Source organism: Martes martes, assembly GCF_963455335.1.
Source record: "Martes martes genome assembly, chromosome: 15".
In the NCBI taxonomy this organism is placed as follows: Eukaryota; Metazoa; Chordata; class Mammalia; order Carnivora; family Mustelidae; genus Martes; species Martes martes.
Genome location: NC_137903.1, coordinates 48,947,449 through 48,967,052, shown reverse-complemented (window position 1 = coordinate 48,967,052; position 19,604 = coordinate 48,947,449). Strand labels below are relative to the sequence as shown.

General features: G+C 45.0%; 1 protein-coding gene across 2 annotated transcripts in view; it reads left to right on the top strand.

The window, feature by feature from the left end:
• The window catches only part of RGL1 (ral guanine nucleotide dissociation stimulator like 1), a gene marked incomplete at its 5' end in the record, with an annotated part of 159,331 nt that overhangs the window by 103,036 nt on the left and 36,691 nt on the right, over positions 1 to 19,604 (top strand). For both annotated transcript variants that reach the window (XM_080825006.1, XM_080825005.1), the window contains 3 exons: positions 11,581 to 11,765; positions 15,184 to 15,308; positions 16,695 to 16,910. In XM_080825006.1, coding sequence (XP_080681132.1) covers positions 11,581 to 11,765; positions 15,184 to 15,308; positions 16,695 to 16,910 — 526 coding nt within the window. The remainder of the gene's footprint in view (positions 1 to 11,580; positions 11,766 to 15,183; positions 15,309 to 16,694; positions 16,911 to 19,604) is intronic.

Below are 19,604 nucleotides of genomic sequence, written 5' to 3'. Positions count from 1 at the left end.
AAACAGACGGCAGGAATTCAGTAACTTTCTAAGAAGTAAACATCCTGTTTTAGGGCAAATGCCTGCCGTTTTGCAGATGGGGTGCGGTGTGGGTGGGGAATCACTGGGAGGCTTAACCCTGAGCAGAAAAATCCTCAACTCTTGTTTGGTTTTCCAGTTTTTAATGTAAAGCATAGAGCAAGGCTTACATTTCATACAGCGTCCCAAATCCCAAGATAACAGTCTTCCTTGTATTTCTAAATATGGATCTAATCAACCTTTCAGAGGATAAAAGAACTAAGAAAAAGGAGAATGGGGAAGTACAGATGGAACCGTCCAGATGAAAGATTGGCTTCTGGTGTCTTGGACCACAGCTGACGAGTGTTCTTAATGAATTTCAAAAAGCGTCAGATTGTGCGATGACTCCCACTTGTAATTCCAGGCCCGAGTAGGCCCCGTTCAGGCTTTGTGCAGTATCAGGGACCTTTGAAGTCATCTAGCCAAAATAAGAATTCCTTCAGTTGCGAGGAATGCAACTTCCAAGGCCTCTAGATGTTGGAATCTGCCACACAGTGATCTCTGATGTTAGCGAGAGACCGTTGTATATGATAAGGCAGCCCATGTTTATTTCTATAATCCTTAAACTTGCCACTATTTGGAAATCAGGAAACTCACTTCCTGTGACAGGAGAAAACATCTCTGCCCACATCCATTCTACCTGTGCCCCTTTCCTCTTTCCTGCTGACACTTTTACATGATAAAATGCTGTCTCTTTAGAATAACAAAATCAGAACCAGATGGAAAAGGAAACTCTCCTTCCTGCAGATTTATTACAATCATTGAATTCAGAAGTGAAGAGAATGTAAAGGAATATTAACCATACAGAAACCTGATACCATGAATCTTCATTCTTTGGAATGGATCTGAAATTAGAATATCTGTCTGTCTATCTTAGATACTTTAAAGTGGTTTAGGAGGTTTAAGACTCATCAGGAAATGACACTTTTTTCTTTCCTTTAATACTATTATTATAACGTTGAAAGAGTTCTGTTTCCTTTTCTTTTATGGACTGTCTTCACTTCCCTTCTGGAGTGCTGTGTTTTGTTTTCTGAAACTCTTTACCACCGCAGTGCTTTAAACTGTTGAAATCATTCTGCTTTCATCTCTGTACATTCAGACGATATGAATGCCATTCTCGTAATCTTTTCCCAGAAGTTGTAAATAGTGACACCAGATTTTATTCTGGTAAGGAATCATACAAATAGTGGTAATCCAAGACATTGGAACCGCTTTAAAGGAAAGGGAGGTGAGTTAAAGAAGCCTGGCTGTGATTCCTTAATGCCCGAGAAACTTGACAGCGGAAAGTACTAAAAAAATCTTCCCAGAGAGTTTGCAGTCAGTATTCATTCCAGCGAACTCAAATACCCTAAGAAGGCAGTGGGAGGAAATTAATCTGGCTATTTTAACAAAAATGGGGCAAAGAAAGGGGTAAAGAACAGAGCAAAAGTAAGATCTAAAACTTGAAATTTATTTATTTTTAAAGATTTTATTTGACACAGAGAGAGAGATCACAAGTAGGCAGAGCAGCGGGCAGTGGGTGGAGGGGAAGCAGGCCCCTTGCTGAGCAGAGAGCCTGATGCGGGGGCTCCATCCCAGGACCAGGACCCTGAGATCATGACCTGAGCTGAAGGCAGACACTTAACCGACTGAGCCACCGAGACTCCCCTAAAACTTGAAATTTAAAAGAATGAAAGGCTATAAGGTGAAAGGAGCATTTCTAAAAAGTTAAAGTAGGATGGAGGAAGAATTGGAGAAATTATACACAACGTAAAAGAGCCTGGCATTGTCTTTAAAACTCCCGTACTGGACAAGGAAAAGTAGAAATTATCGTCCTAAAAGTCATTGAAATCTTGAATCAGAATTGCGAGTTTAAGGGAAGAAAGTAGGTTCCCAAAGCGGAAATTTGTTTCCTAAAAATTCCGGAGAAGTGAAACAACACCAATGGTCAGTGGTTCAGAAAGAAGAAAAATCAGTGACCTACGAATCTCTCGGGGTTCTCGAAGTGTCAGAGAACGGCAAACAGACAACCCGACCAGGCCCTGTCATTGATTAACCCTGCAGCCTGGCAGGGGATGACAGGGTGATATCACTGTCACCAGCCTGGCCCGTGCCTTTGGCTGCAGCGTAAGGTGCGCTTACTAGCGTGAGGCCTTCTGCTGGGGGCCTTGTGTCTTCCTTTACTGTTGTGGATTTGCTGTGAGCTGTTGGCCTCGTTTTATCGGTGTGTAAATGAAAGCTCCAGAAAAGTTACATACTTTGACTGAGGTCAAGCTGCTGGTTAAGCGAACTCTGGTATTTGAACTCGGGTCCAAGATGTGGGCTTCTCACCATTTTGTTCTTGGACGTCCCATTTCACGAGAGCATCGGGATCTCAGGTGCCTTTCCAGGCCATATCTGTCTGGATCGCAGTTACCAGTTGCAACCAGAAGTCCACGAAGAGCTAAGGCATATTATCACCATCGTGACGGGTGTTGTAGCGTGTTAGCCTCCTGACATCTTGTAATTTGGGATCATTTACCTTACCCTGTGTTGTTTTGCCTGGCTTTATTACGGAATGAACACCCTGAGCCAGGTCCCTAGACAGCTGTTAGAAATGGGGAAGTTAGGCTTGTTTCCTGGGGAAGGAGATGGGTTGTAGGATGTGAGGAAAGAAGAAGGAAGACCGGATGGGTCAGGCCCATGGATCCGAGTGCCTGCTTCCTGTTCTTGGGGCCTGTCACGTCTTTCCTTCCCAACTTCCCAACTTCCTCCATTCTAATGATGCAAAATGGAGAAGCCCTCAGCCGTTTTTTCATTAGAGGCCCATTTATAACATAAAAACGCCTGCCTCAGATGGTGAGGAATTGGAGAATACAGAGCTATAGAGGTCCTTGAGAAGTTGTTTGGGTTGGAGTGGCAGTGCTCTTTGTGATAGCAATAGCTAGAATTCACTGATGCTTAGTAGGGATAGTCCCTGGATATCCTTTCATTATTCCCATAATAACCCGATGTATCTTACACGTGAGGGGTCTGACACAGACAGAGTTTAAGGAATACTGGGATTTCAACCCACGCCTTGCCCTCTCCACTCTGTGGCCTCTGCTGCTTTTCCCTGTGATAAAAATGAGATATTTTCGGGGCCCCTGGGTGGCTCAGTGGGTTAAAGCCTCTGCCTTCGGCTCAGGTCATGGTCTCAGGGTCCTGGGATCGAGCCCCGCATCGGGCTCTCTGCTCAGTGGGGAGCCTGCTTCCTCCTCTCTCTCTCTCTGCCTGCCTCTCTACTTGTGATCTGTCTGTCAAATAAATAAAAATCTTAAAAAAAAAAAAAGAGGTATTTTCTCTTAAGAACTTAGGTCAGACTCTCCTGTTCATGCTTTTTTCTTAAAATCAAGATGTTTGACCTTTCTTTTCCTTTTTTTTTTTTTTTTTTAAGATTTTGTTTATTTATTTGACAGACAGAGATCACAAGTAGGCAGAGAGGCAGGCAGAGAGAGAGAGGAAGGGAAGCAGGCTCCCTGCTGAGTAGAGAGCCTGATGCGGGGCTCCATCCCAGGACCCTGGAATCCTGACCTGAGCTGAAGGCAGAGGCTTTAACCCACTGAGCCACCCAGGTGCCCCTTCTTTTCTTTTTTTGAAAAAAGATTTTATGTATTTATTTGAAAGAGCGAGAGACAGAGTATGAGCAGGGAGAGGGGTAGAGGGGAGGGAGAAGCAGCCTCCCCATTAAGCTGGGAGCCCGATGCAGGGCTCAACCCCAGGACTCTGAGATCATGACTTGAGCTGAAAGCAGACGCTTAACCGAGTGAGCCACCCAGGTGTCTGCTTAAGATGTTTTCCCACAACAGTTTTAGATTTGTGTAAGGACTGAACAGTTAGTACAACAAAGTGCCCGTATGCCCCCCTCACAGATTCCCCTGCGGTTCTTATGTGACTGTAGTGCGTTTGTCACAATTAACAAACCAGGATGGCACATCATTAACTGACGTCCGGAGTTTACTCACATTTCCCTACCTCTACCTCATGCCTTTTTTCTGTTCCAGAATCCCACCCAGGATACCATATTACATTTAGTTGTCATATCCACCTACGTTCCTCTTGGCTGTGACAGTTTCTCAGACTTTTCTGGGTTTCAATGACCTTTAGGGTTTTGAGATCAGGTATATTATGGGATACCCCTTTATTGGAATTTTTCTCATAACTACACTGATATTTTTCTCATAATTAGACTGAACTTATGAGTTTTTGAGAGGACTATTACAGAAGTAAAATGCCACCTCATCACATGATATCAAGGGTTCCTACTGTCAGTATGATTTATGACTGTCCTTGGCCTCGATCACCTCCCTGGGGTAGTAGTTTTGAGATTTCTGCATGGAAGACATCTTCTTAAACAACTGTGTTGTTGAAAGGAAGTCACAGTGCACAGCCCCTGGTTAACGAGTGGGGATTATGCTCCCCCTGTGGGAGGGTAAGCTATCTAATCAATGTATTGGGGAGACTTCTGCATGGGAGATTTTTTTCCCTCATCTATTAATTTATTTAAAGATTTTTACCAGTTTAGACTCGATGAGTAAATTTTTCTATGCTTTGGATCATAATCCGATGCCAGTTTGTTGCTCAGATTGTTCCCGTTTAGGCCGCTGGGAACTCTCTTGATTGACTCGTATGTCACTTTGAGAGGCATCTGTCATTGTGGGTATGTTCGGTTGTTCAAGCCCTTCTGACCTTCTGGCACGACAGGGTGCTCTGGGCTCATCTTGTATGTTTCTGGCCCCAGGCCCAGAATCAGCCGTTTCTTCAAGGAACCCTGGTTCTTTTCATTGCAGAACAGTACCGGCAACCAGGATCCAGGTGCTAGGTGCACTCAGTGCTGCTAAGATGTCATTTCTTCTTAGCCCTCTCCGCCAATAGGACTAGGAGATTTATGTTTACGTGAATTATGAAATACACATCTCTAGGAATATTTATGTATAACCATCTGTATCTATATTACGTTAAACACGAGTTCTCGCTGATGTCTCCAGCTCTAATCCATGACCGCATAGATGGTTCTAGCCTGCTCCCCTTGCTTATTTGGAAGTTCCCTCTGTGACAGCGAGAACAGTGGCGGCCACCATCTGCCATGCATTTGCTTAGTTGTTCAGCTCCAGGAGACTTGGTGGGCAGTATCGGGGTTGTCGGCTCATAACCAGTGGGAAACAACTGTGTCAAGTAGAGTGTGGTGCTTCTGTGCAGTTCTGTTCGCCTCTAGTCCTTCGTCTGATAGAAGCCCTTCTTAACAAAAAATAGTTAATATTTTTTGAGCCCTCATTGTGTCCTAAGAACTCTTCTAAATATTTTGTATGTATTAGCTCTTGGTCTCCCAATCCTATGAGGAGACATCCATTATTGTGCCCATTTTCCAGGTGAGGAAGCTGAGGCATACAGAGGCTAGCTCGAGGCTAGTGAGCCACAGGACCGGGGCCCCAGTTGGGCACTCCAGAGACTGTTCAGCCACGTTGGCTGAGCTGCTCATGAAAAAGCAGGCATTTCAGAGCTCTCTTAGTTTTTTTTTCCTTTTGTAATGGAGCGCAGACACTGGCACACCAAGTAAGGTTGGTGATACGGGGTTAGGTCTGTGCACGATGAATTCTCTTCAGTTTCTGTAAATTTGCCTTCAGATGCCAGGGCCCGCACATCTAGTTTGGGAATGAAGGACAGGTGTGTAAACACTGCTGACTTTGGGTGATTGCTTTCGGGCTCACCTCCTCCTCCTCTGGGCACTTCCCGACCCATATGTACTCAGTGTGTCTGTGTGTCCTCGCTGTCATGGTCTTCCTCCTCCTCCTCTCCTCACCTTGGAGCTTTTTCTCTTTCACTGCCTCCTGGCCCGTCACTGGCTTCCGTGCCCTCTCCTTGCTGCTGCTTTGCTCTGATTCTGGTCCTCTTTGCACCGATTCCCCTGAGCCTCTCAGCATTCCTCTTTCACTTTTCCTCCCAGCCTTCTAATCCCTGCTCAGCCTCTGCACCCAAAAATGCACAATGGAAAATGTAAAAGAAAGCACTGCAAGATGACCTTGACAAGTGCAGATCGTCGTGTTGCCATCTTCTCCAGGCTTTTTCAGAGAAAAAGAGAAACTGATTCTCTCTGCCTTCCTTTGTTCTTTCTTGTCAGGGAAACCATCTTTCCAAGGGTCTCCGAGGCAGCCTCTCGCTGGCAGCCTTCTCTGAAAAGGAAAACCTCCGTGACTAGGAGAACAGGGTGGAGGGGTCTAGCTCAGGGTCAGTGTCAAGGTCACTTTTGCTTCCTTCCCCTGAAGAGCAAGGTGCATTGGCTCCCACCCTCCGGGCGTGGCAGTGTCACCTGCCACATTGATTCAAAGGCCCACCCACCACAAAGATTTTCTTATCATCTATCTATAGTAGGAAAAGATCCAGTTTTTGGAGAATATCTTAACATAGAAAAAAACATTTTGCTGCCTTTGGAAAAAAATGATCTCAGATCGATTTCTGGGGAGAGAAGAGAGCTCTAAATGGACAGGGTTACTCATTTTGTCCTGACAGTCCTATTTCTTGGCTTGGAGGTTACACATCATGGGAGAGATGACTTCATATTTTGAAAATTTCTAATTAAGCCTTTCACCAGTTGTAGAATATTTTACAATGGGATTTTAATATGATTTCGTACCTGTGCATTCAGATCCCTGTATGTATTTAAAAATCTGTGGTTCGAGCATCCTGGCAGCCTAGACACTCACCTCCGCAGCCCAGTTACTCTGCCCTCAAGGCCCCCATGGCAGCTCGCAGTTCTGTACTGGTTCCTTGTCCCTCTCAGCGAAGGCATCTGTCTCGTATTTTCCAACCAGGTATTATTAAGTGTGATTTCTGTTTGGCTAAGAAATCAGATAAGTGTAGCAAATCTTACTGTGGTGCGTTCCTCCCCTCTCTTCCTGTTCTTTAAACAGGGCTTCTGTGTGTCCCTTAAAACTGTTTTGCCCTCTCTCACCTCAGGATCTTTGCTCATGCTGTTGCCACTGAGTCTTCACCCCAGTAACTCTTTTTTATACCTAAGATCTCACTGAACATTGTTTCCTAAATCCTTCTGTGGGATCCCTGTTGTGATGTCTGTCATATACATGGTTTTTATGAATATGGAAACAAAGGGCACTCAAATACTGTTAGTGTAATTAGTGAATTAATTCTCCCCATGGGTCTGTTTTCTTAGAAGTAGACGCCTTAGCCACTGTATCTGTCAGTTCCACACATGGATGTCTGAGCATGTCCTCCTGTCCCTTAGAGACCGTTGTGGTAGGTTGGAGAGGGTGGCCAGGATGGCCTGGGGTAGAAAAAGCAATCGTGGTTGTCCCGTCGGCTGTCATTTTGGGATCCTGCCCTGGCCACCCACCCAGCATGCTTCCTTGGGACCGAGGGTGTGTGGCTCTGTAATGCATTAAAGACGACTTCGGAAAAGGAGGTCACGTACCGCCTTTCCTCCTTACTGAGTTTAGATTATGTCACAGTCACGATCTTTCCACTTGGTCTCAGAAAGCACTTCTTCAGTCTTCACAGGTCATTTAAGAAGCACGTCTTGCAGTTTGTATTAGAGTTTGGGGTCCCTGAGTTCATCTGTCCCAAGGAGGATGCCTTAGGTGGGGTGTGTGTGTGTGTGTGTGTGTGTGCACACGTGTGCGTGTGCGCACAAGTGCAGGCTCTGTTCCCAGTGACTGTCTTCTTGCAGCAGACCTGGGGCCACATGTGTTGTACCACAGTGTGGATTCCGTGTCTTCCTCTCTGTGATAGGTAGAGGATTCTTTGAATGATGTCCGTGATGTCCGTGAGTGCGGACTGATTTCCACTGAGCCCTTTTACCTTTAGTCCCTTCCTTTTGTGATGACGGCAGGTAGTTTTAGGACTGCCACAGTCACGTTTCTCTTTAGGTACCTTGAAATGTCCGTATTGCCCTGCTGTCAGGTGAACGCACTGAATGGTGTCAGGGAGCTGCAGGCAGGTGTTACTGCCTCTGTCCTCCAGGTAGGGGTCAGTGGAGTTGAGGGACCTGGCCAACTCCCTTTGTTCACAGGCGGCACAGCTGGGACCCATCCCAGCTGGTTTTTCTCCTTCAGCCTCCTTCCTTGCTCTGGTGCAGAGCCAAGTAACTTCTCTAGCTTACCAGTCACACCTTTTCTGTAAATTTATGATTTTAAACCAGAGTTCCCTTCCCTTCCCAAACAATCAGTTCTGGTTGGGACCTAAGTTCAGTCTTAGGGGTGGAGCCACGAGGGGTGAGATGGAAAGGCGTTGGCCAGCAGTCCCGGCGGCTGCCGTGATTTTGTGATGTTGCTTTCCTTTTTGAAATCTTAAATGTTTCACATTTTATCTGCTTCATAGTCTCTCAAGAACGGGAAGTTTCTTCCCAGGACTGGTAAACATAAAGCTACTGTGAGCTTTGGGCATGTGTCCAGACCTTTCCAGAAAACCTCCCTTCCTGGCATGCTGATAACCACCCTGCTGATAGGAGGGCAGGGGTCTGCCTCGTGTTGTATTGTGCCGTTTGTGAGTTTCTTTCTCTTCTTTCTTCCTCCCCCCTCCCCGCCCCCTCATTCCTCCTTTTCTGTGAAAATGCTTTTTCGAGTCAAGTCAGTGTCTGGGTCTGTAATGAGCTCCCAAAGTCCTCTTAGGGTAAGCTGTGGGCACTGTCACAATGGGTAGAAGGAATAGATTACCCGAGCTATTAAAAACATCAGTCTGAGGAGGACGGAATGTGCACCTAAAGGCAAGTCCGATCTGGACTCAAGTTCCTCTTCAGAAGTCCCCCAGCCCTTCCAGGCTGCAACTTTCCATGAGGCCAAGCTCTAAATACTGTGTCCCATAGAAATAACGGAAGTACTCAGAGATGTAAACAAGGATACACATTTTGTAATCGTTTGTGATTGTGAGAACATGAAAATAACTTGAATATGTGCACGCTAGTAGAAGAATGTGAACATTAATGATGGTGTGTCCACGCAGTGGAATAATACATGTCACTCTGGGAAACAGGTAGATCTCGAGGCAGTGGATGGTGAGGTGTTTCATACTGTTTCATCCTATTCAGTGGGGAAAAGAAAATCCATGTTGGCTTATAAATACATAGTATATTTATTCAAGTATATATACATATCCATTGAAAAGTCTAGAAGGATATACTCCGAACTGTTAATAGGTAGTCCTGGAAATGGGATTAGAATGAAGAGGATGTAGGTATTTTGCTGTTTTAGTTTATATATATTTGTAATTTTTACTTTTTTGCAATAAAGAATCAGCTTTGTAATTTTAAAACTAACAATTATGGGAGGCCAAGAAAGCAATGAATTGATATCTTTTCCTGTCTGACTGTTACTTGTGATTCTGGATTTCTGCTTCGGTTTTCTTTTAAGTTAAGAAACTGAGGAGTCACTAGGGTCATCGCATCGCCGGTCTTGTCAGGTGGAGGCTCTTTTTTACTTTTATTGATTGATAGAATTATCTTCCCTCCATGACTGTTTTTCCATCAGTATCATTGGAAGAGTATCTCCTCCCTGAAGTATTAAATATTAAATGAGTAGTTCTTCTCACGAAATCAATTCACCCTTCTTTTGAGAAGGACAGACGTGTCTGTGAGAATCAATGTGATGAGGACAGAGATCAGGTTTTCCTGCCTTCCAGGCTGTGCGCACCTGTGTGCCTACCCTGGTTCAGGGTTCGGTGCTTGTCAGCCAGGAAGAGAAGGAATTCATAGAAAAAAGTCTCCTTCTTAATAAAAATGATTAGGATGCCCCTTCATTGTCTTCTTTAATTCATGATACTTGTGCTTTGTGAAGAGAAATAATGAATGCTTTGTGTGGGCTCTCAGAAAGTAGAAGTCCATCAATTTTGGGGGTGGTGGTGAGGGTTGCAGTGGGGCGCGAGGGGACACAAGCATGGGTACGTAACAGGTGAAGCAGCAGGCGAACCAGGGATCACAGGTCCACTGACTCAGAGTGGTTTTCATTTACTTAGGTTTTCCTTTAATCCCAGAGCCCATATTAATTTCTTCAAACTTTTTGGAAGGGAGGGAAGCTTTTGTTTGGCTTCTTATTTAATCTGGACTGAAGATTAAGAGCATATTTTAATCATTTCTGTGGCTTTAAATTCCAGCATTTATTTGATGGCTTTATGTCCCCTGCTTGCAACGTACACACATGACTGTTGCACTTCCAGACATCTTCATGTCTTCGTTAGTAAAGCGACACTATCCATAGCAGTGAAGACAGTTAGTAAACTTATTTTTCTTCTGTTGGCACTCGACTTCCAGAAGTTGAGTGTTGAATTGGCTTTAGCTGTACGTGTGCCTGGATGGTCGTCGAGCTCCATGGTAGGAAATTGGGACGTGTGGAATTTAGACAGGCCCGCAAAAGCCCGACCCGCAGGCCCACATACTTGGATAATATCACCTTGGGGTCTCTTTATAGTTTGTTAACTAAGTAAACAGTTTGTTTGAAGTATACTTAAATGATCATTTATAAAGGTGCCGACATAGGGTCTTCAGCTAAAAGGAGGTGTCCCGTCACTGTCAGTAACACCTGGATTAATTTCTAGCCCCCGTCACCTGCAGCCATCGTCAGTGCATTCACCTTAGCGGTGGGGGCAGCTGGTCAGCACAGAGGCAAAGTACTGTGTTTGCAGCAGACACAGCCCAGCACGTCCTCTTTGAAGATGAAGCATAGAGTCACAGCACTCAAGACTTTTACCCTTTTTGCCAGTCAGCTGTTTGTCTGTTCCCCTGGATGAGGGGCTGCCCCTCACCTAAAGACAGCATACCCGTGTTGTTGGTAGCGCAGTGGGGTGGGAGTGGGGATGGCCCTGGCTCGTCGTGCCCCGGCCCTTGTCTCACCCGACACAGACCCCGCTGAGCCATCAGACGGAATCACCTTCATGGGGTCCGTGCATCTCCACGTTTTCTCCCTTACCTTTCAGAGACCCCCCCCCTCTACCTAATAGGGACTGTTTCTCCCATAGTCTCCTCTCGTAATTCGAGAAGCAAAAGGATAATTTGAGGAGGATGTTTTTTTGGCACTTAGACTGAAATCCTGGGAATCTTTGTAAAATTAAATAAGTTGCTTTTATCTTTTCCCAACGTAGGCACTTCCTGTCAGTAGACAGATTTCAGGCCCATTGTCCCTCAGTGATTTCCTAAAATGTTAGTCCGGTTGATTTTGTGGTCACTGACTTGAGTGAATCCAGAATTGGAAACACATAATCTCACTCTCACAGATTGCTTTGAAGTCCCTTCAGGACTCACTAAATCTTCTTCCACATGTCCCCCACCCCCACCCAGTGCGGGGTTTTCCAAAGTTGATAATTTGATGGTCCTTTGTCTTTTTGGAACTTAGCAGGACTCTTAAAACAATAAAAATGTAACCGGCTTGTTTTTCAGTGCTTTAACTTCATTGACATTGCCAATGAATTCTCTGTTGACCCCAAGTCCCATGGGGTATTTCTGGGTGAGGCCACAGTATCCAGGCCCTGTTTGGAGTCCCCACAGCCCAAAGGTGGGTGAAGTGACTGTCCCTTTCTCTTTCTCAGTGCCATCGCCTCCATCCTGAGGGCCTGGCTTGACCAGTGCGCAGAGGACTTCCGGGAGCCCCCTCACTTCCCTTGCTTACAGAAACTGCTGGATTATCTCAAACGGATGATGCCCGGCTCTGATCCAGAGAGAAGAGCACAAAATCTTCTTGAACAGTTTCAGAAGCAAGAAGTGGAAACTGACAGTGAGTACTTGCTTGGTTCCAGAGAACAAGCTACATTCTGATTCTGCAGCCTCCATGTTGAAGATAGGTTCTCTCTATCCTTTTTTTTTTTTTTTTTTAAGATTTATTTAGTTGTTTGAGAGAAAAATAGAGGGAGAGAGAGAATGCAGGAGGAAAGGGGAGAGGGAGAGAGAATCTCAAGCAGACTCCTCACGGAGCGCATAGCCCGATGTGGGGCTCGATTTCATGACCCTGAGATCACGACCTGAGCCAAAACCAAGAGTCGGAGGTTTAAGCGACTGAGCCTCCCAGGCACCCCATGCTGTTTTCCCTGTACTTGATGAATGACCTTGGTTTGTCTCAGAGAGACGAGTTGCTGGGGAATTGGCGGTGGGTAAAAATTCTGAAGTTTACCAAAGTGCTAATTACAGAGCCTCAGACTTTTAGAGCCAAGAAGGAGATTTTCAAGACCACCTAGTCTGGTGCTCTCATTTTATAGAAGAGGAAACTGGCTCTGAGAAGCAAAGTGATTTCCTTGGGTTTCTCCTAATACCATAAAGAGGATCTTTTACCTTCTCTTGCCAACATGTCCCACGCTGAACTTGATTTTGCTTTTTATTCTCTGCTTCCTGGCTCCCCGTCTAATTAGTGGAAACCCCTCACAGCCACCCCCATTCAGCAGGCAAAGAATGAAATCTGGTTGTGCTCCTGCCCTCAGAAGAGCTCAAAAAGACCCGAAAAGGTGTTTCTCTGTCAAGCTGGAAGACATCGCCGTCACTGAGCATCGCTGATGGCCTCCTCAGAGGAAGTTTCTGTGGCTGTTTTTTCCTATGGGAGGAACTGACTGCCTGTTTTCAAGGACAAAGGAAGGGCCACCACTGCGGGTCGTGGGCCGCGTGACATTATCTTTGAAGAAAGTCAGAGCGAGGTTAGGACAGGCTTTCAGCCTGATGATTTATTCCCCTCGCTGGCCTGCTGGGTGATGGTTGCCATGGCGGCTGACCCACTTGGAGCTTTTGACAGGCATTTCCCTGAAGTGACGCCTGATTTCCTCGGTGAGGGAAAGGAAGCGGTTCCTCACGACCGATAAGGGAAGCTGCGTCGGTGCCAAAGAAAATAACCTTCCATTCCCAGCAGTACCTGTGGAATTGTTTCACGTGTGGGGGATCGGAGCAGGGGGAGAACGCAGTCACATCACGAGAAGCCGGCTGCCAAGTACTCTGTATCTCAGATGACTTCATCTGCCGGGAATGTTGGAATACCAGGGGCGCTCCTCCAGCTGCCGGACCTCCACTCCCTTCAGGGCCTCCCTGCCTGTCTTTGAGCCGGAGTGGAAAATGCTGTGAGAGAGCCCAGCTCTCCCCACTGGGGCTGCCCCTGGCTCCGGGCCTAATTGGGGAACCGGTGGGACCAGTCGTTCATTGTTTCCGACCCAGCGACTGGAAGGCAGAGCTCATTTGGCAGGCTGGGGCAGGGGAGAGGGAGAGTGCCTGACTTCGGAAAGGCTTTCCGGCAATGCTCACAAATGAATTTTTCTTGAGTTGGGAAAATTTTAATCAAGAAAGCTCTAAACTTTCTGTTTATTAAGTCCAGTGGTCGTTCGTGAAAAGGCGTTTCAGGAGCTTGGTTCTTTGGGGCCTATTTTGCCCAATTTCACGCTGCTGAAAGCAAAAGTTCGCCTACCTTGTTTCCTCGTGGTAAAATTGTGCTCCGAGTTTTTACTTCCTTACCTCTGGAAGAGAGCCAAAAGCAGAAATAGTGAAGGCGTGGCCTCGGCCCCAGAGAGAAAGAACAACATAATCTTCACCCACAGCCACGTCCCGGACACATATGGGTCACTGGGAGCGTTCGTTGGGTGGATGAGAGGATCTGACCTTACCACACATCCTCTTTGGCTGAAGTGGGTCAGCCTCTGCGTTCCAGAGCCACTGGGATAGATGCATACAGCAGCTAGCAAGAGGGATGGGAGGCCCATTGTGAACCTTTGTTTGGGATTTCAAATTTCTTCCTCCGCTGAATCGGAGAGTACCCCCAGAGCTGTGTGGAGGCAGAGTGGTGAAGTCATAGGGTTTTAGCTCTCTTTAGCTTGTGCCTGTTTGTGCTTCAGACTCTAGAGGTGAGCAGCAACTCCCTCCTACCTTCTCCAGTCATAACCCAAGCCCATTGGCATCAGTACCTTTAGCTCGTCCATGGTGGGGAGGGGACTGTGGGGGGGGGCATCCTTAAATCCCATGCCGACGCTGGAGTTGGCAAGCACCCATGTGGTGTTCTGATAGGGGAGTGATGTACGGTCCACTCTCAGCACCCCTTTCGCCCTGGAAAACCAAGAAGAAAAGGCCACCCCAGCTTGACCCAAGATACATCAAAGTCTTATTCTACAAAGGAAAAGAGAAAAAGCTTAAAATGTAAACATCCTGGGGGAGTAGTAACACACTGATTTATATTTCTGCCAAGATATAACTGAATGCATCTAGGTTTTTTGTTTTTGTTTTTGGTTTTTTTCTTTTTTCTTTTCTTTTCTTTTTTTCTTTTTTTTTTTTTTTTTGAGAACAGATTTGACAGGAGAACAAGGAGTGTGAAGGGGATGAGGTTGGAAAACAACCCAGGAATTGGGAAAGGTTCCAAGGAAGGGAAGCTGGGGTTCAGGTTCAACTTCATCCATTTCCACATCCATTTCAAAATGGAGCCTGGAGTTCCTAGTCCGTGGGCTGAGTCCTTCAGCTTTTGGTTTGGAATCCAAGTAGTTATTAATAGTGATTTTTTTTTTCTCAGTTCTTCAGTCTATGTCCTGTGTAATTGGCTAATTGTGGGTCTTATCGGTCATAGGGCTCAGGTGAATTTAGTTTCAGGCTATTCTGCTTCACACATACTTAACTTTAGGTGGGAAAGTGAAAGCTACTCCAAACATCGTGAGAATTCTAACAACTTTCTTAGAATTCTGGGGACTTCATCAGCATTTCTGACATCAGCATGGCCCATTCTACTCCCCAAAGCCTGGCCTGCTTTCATGCCCCGTCCTTCCAGGCTTCTGGTTATAAATGGCCAGTAATTACGAATGGCTCAGTTGGGAGTTAGGAAGTGGCGTGATGGGTCCTTCAGCTGAGCAGAGGGTATGAGGGAGCCCAAGATGAGGGAAACCCCCAGAATGTAGCCCAACTTTGCTTCTCTAGACTTTGCCTAATCTGGCTATGTCCCGGGCCTAAGAATCTGGTTTATCAAAGGGATATTATGAGGCCTTTGAACTTAATAGAGAATCTACAGAGATTAAGCAGACCTCCATTTCACTCAGATTCACTGTGCTTAGCAGCTCTCCCTGTGGGTTTTCTGAAGGATTAGCCTTCTTCTTTCTAAATGAAGGAAGTGCAGTTTGACTGTACTTACAAGGTCAGAAACAGTGGCACCAAAATACTAATTTTTTCTTCTTCCCATCTGTGAACAGATGGGTTTCCCAGCACGATCTTCTTCAGCCTGGAAGAGGAAGAGGAACTGGAAGTTGGAGGGCCTGCAGAATTCACGAGCTTCCCAGAAGATCTCGTGGCAGAGCAGCTGACCTATATGGACGCAGTATGTGTTCTGTTGGTGCCCCAAATGGGCTTCTGCTTAAAATGTGGGGACTGACAGTCCTGGTGGCCTAGGGAGGCCAGTGGGGTAATGTGATTTAAGTCTTTTATGATCCTTGAGAGAGGCCATGCCTGTAAATGCAGAGTGAAGATGTGACTTGAATCGATCATCTGAATAATTCAGGCCCGAGCTCTACTTGCAATTCTGGGTGAAGGTGCTTTCTCCTTGGTACTCGATACACAGAGGGAAATAAGAATTCTAATTCTCGTGAAACAAAATCCACCCTGTTCCATGGGTATTTCTCTCTCTCCAGACTCATAAATATTTCAAGATCTGAACTGTTTATTTGAAGGAATGTAAAGCGGCCTAAGTATAAATTAGGAGAAAATAAGTTCGCTGAATCCACATGTGACTCTGTCTGGCAGTTCATGTCTGTGTGTGGTTCCTGTACTTTTGAAGTTTGAATATGTTTGTTAGATGTTCGTAGTTGATGACATCGGTCACGTGTCTTAGTGCAATGTTAGCTGGTAAGTATCAGTTAAAGAAAAGAGGGCTGTTACAAATTATCACGATGGTTTTAGCTCTCCGGCACTTACCACTTTGAAGAAAGCAGCGTAGAACGTGATGGAGTTTCCATGTAGGGAGCATGCAAATAAACTGTCAGAAGCAAATCAGAGAGTCTGTGTAAAGTAAATCCTGGTGTTCTCTCTTTCATACAAACCCTTGTATCTAATTGTCATACAGATGAGAATCCAATTTGGCCACTGGATTTGCTTTGATTTTTTTCCACAACTGACAGCATCAGAGAAAGTTAGGAAACCTCATTGGTGATGACTTTTAGGCAAAGACCTGGAAACCAGGCTGTCACTTCCTTTCTTCCTTTTACTTTGTGACATTGAATGGTATTTCCTTTCACATGTGTACATTCTTCATTTTAGAAGTCCTGTAGGTGATAACGCCACATGCACTGTGCTTCTTTGGGTCACTTGTCACGTGGTCATTGGGCGTCCATATGCATTGTGCCCAATTCATGATCGTGAGTGCCCAGAACATACCCTTGATATGATTTTGAGGTCAAAACCCTCTCCACCGCTAGTATAGATTTGTACGTGTCTTTTGAAATAGAGAAGTCAAAATGTGGTCCATCATTTAAAATTCTCTTTCGGTCATCGCGTTCTGTTTGTGCAGTCGAGCAGATTTAGAAGGAACATGTGGGCTTTTCTGACCAGTTAACATATTAATTATTTACTTTTGTCTATCGAAGGAGACGCAATGAGGCAAGTCAAGTGGGAAAAGGTGGTTTGTCCAATTCACTGATGACCCAGATGATGTGCTTTGCCAAATGAAATGTCTGTGTGGTCCTTAAAGTCGGCTTCTCTTTTGTTCTAGCAACTGTTCAAGAAAGTAGTGCCTCACCACTGCCTGGGCTGCATTTGGTCTCGACGGGATAAGAAGGAAAACAAACATTTGGCTCCTACGATCCGTGCTACCATCTCTCAGTTTAACACGCTCACCAAATGCGTTGTCAGCACCATCCTGGGGGGCAAAGAACTCAAAACTCAGCAGCGAGCCAAAGTCATCGAGAAGTGGATTAACATTGCTCATGTAATTTCTTTTTAAAAATATTCTTTGTACTTAGTAGATGTCAGAGACTATGCCATCTCTGTGTTGAAAGGGGTCTATGCGTTCGATTGCAAGGCAGTCCAATGACCATTTGCGAGGCACTGTTGGGTTTTTGTTGCTGTTACTGTCCCTCCAAAGTAAGGAGAAAAATTGCCTTTCTTAACCTAGGAGCTTATTTTTCCTCTTTAAATTAAGAAAATTGGTCCCTTGCACACTTCCTTCTTCTCAGGGGACTGGTCATTGCTGTGTCTCCAGGGTAAGACTACCATCTGCTTTTCCCCTTATTTTCACCAACTGAGTCAGTTCTGCCCATGTTCAGTAAATAGAACTTGAGAGTCTAAGTGTCAGACAGACTATCCTTCAATGCAGAAGGATTACCTACCTAAGTGTCCTTCCAGCACCCTGAAGAATGACATCTTCTACCGACAGAAAGAGCTGGTGTGTTCTCAGAATCCTGAATCTCTTTTCCAAAGGACTGAGATGTACAGATTTCACATTAATCTGGGGCTTTTCAGGAGGGCGTTCTGTCTGAAGTTGGACAGAGTTTATTTAGGCCTGAGTTACATTCTGCTGAGTGTTGGTCTGGTCTCTTGGGTCAGCCGCTTGCATGCTGTATGACCTTCACTTATCAGTATCTTCATGATCTGGAAGAGGTGAACGGTATTCCCTTGGTCACCGGGTATTTCATGAGCTCTTAAATGCACGTGAGCTACAGTTTTATGTACTTTGGGGACATCATTAGGATAAGCACCATTAATGTGGTCTTACAGGAGCCCATAGTCAAACAAGGAAGCTAAGATAGCCTGGAATGATCTCAGCCGAGGCAGAAGAGGAATGGGGCCCTACGAGATAAGCTATGGTTGTGGAGGAGGGAGAACTCGCTTCTGGCTGGGGGATCAAGGAAGGCTTCACAGATAGGATGACATTTGGATTTAGCTTTGAATACTAGATAGAATTTTTGGTATTTGAAGATTGGACAAGTTTTTTGTTTGTTTGTTTTTTGGTAGGCAGAAGTTACATCAGCAAGAGCTATGTAATTAACAACGACTTTGAAACATAAGTATTATGTAAATATCTTATTAGTCAGTGTTCTGGGTTATATGGGTCAACCCTCCACCAAAACCCATTTTGCTTTCTATGCTAATATGTATTTCTTTCATTAAGCCCTCATGTTTAGGGCACAATGCTTAAATTTTCACACACATGCGCTCTCTCTTCTCTGTCTCTCTCTCTCTCCCCTTCTCTTTAACATTCTCTTTTGTTATCTTTGATTAAAGAGCAGGGCCGTGATTGTGCAAAGGAATTTGCCTCATTTTGAATTTTTAGGTGGTCTGTTACTACAGATGTTTTAGTATATGAAAAAGGAAGGAAAACGGTATCTTACAACTTAGATTTCTCCTGTTCTGAATTGAGCTATTTCTCAAGAGCTACAGAAGAAGTTCTGATAGAGTGGAGCAGAGCATGGAATTTCTGTCTTCTTAAGATGATAAGAAAATATATATTTTTTGCCATAAATGCTATATCCTTTAATCCATTCAACTGCTTAGAAAATCTATAGTGAGAATACAGCATCTGTGTGTTTGACAGTGTGGCTCAAACAATGACTTTTGGTCCAAATTAAATATAACTTGTGCATTTATGTGATAATAAGAAATACAAGCTGAACAATTTGAGGTCTCTTCCAAATCCCATAGCACATGCTTCAGAGCCAGGGGTCCTTGCTCTTGGCGATGTAGTTTCCTAATACTGAGCATGTTGTGTCCCTTGAAATTGTGTGGGGTAATTTAATAAAATAATGAAACTCTTAGGTGGTTTCCTGCCAAGATTTATTTTACTTTTCCTGCATTAATCACAGTTAATTTCTATCGAGAGGATATTGGGAAAACGGTAATAATAATTTTATACAGAAAGTATTTGTGACCTAATGTGATCATATTTTCTTGGACTGGCTTGGCTGCTGTATTTGTGTTTTACTTTTGCATCTCCTGGAAGATACCTCCCTTTCTAGAAATGGGGCCAAATGTCTCTTGTACTTCTCTAAACCCCTAACTGAAGCCTCTTTCTGGATAATGTGTTCCATATGTCTATTACAATTTGCATGAAGTATCTGTGCCCGAGTTCCTTTATTTATTGCAAGTTTCTTGACTTTTGGAACATGACTTTTGGATTCTGAACCTTTGTTGAACCGTGCTCTCGTGGGCTTGGGTTTCCAGACTGACTGTATTTCAGAGTGCTCTCTCTCCCTCTCGCTCGCTCGCTCACACTTTCTTTTCACATAAGGGGAGGGCATTGAGACATTTAAAAAGAGTGGGCATGACTTTTGTAAAATACTTTGGCACTGACTCTAAGGAAAAAAATGTTTGGAGGTTGGTTTGTTTGTTTGGCATAGTTTTAAGTAGCCAGATTTTGGCAAGCTAAGTCAGAGAAGGCTGTTTTCCCTTATTCAGGATTAGCATGACTTCATGAAATGACCTTCGAAGCAATGTGCCTTTATGTCCAACCACCCTGGGGTCTTTTGCTTCCGACATTGTGCACAGAGCCAGACCCGGGCTCGCACAGGGTGCTCCGTGGATAGATTACACTCCCCAATGCCTGTACATGGCAACATCTCCCTTGACGTAGGGCATAGCCCACTCTCCCCGTGTTGCCAAGACTGGGACTCTCTCCCTTACTGTT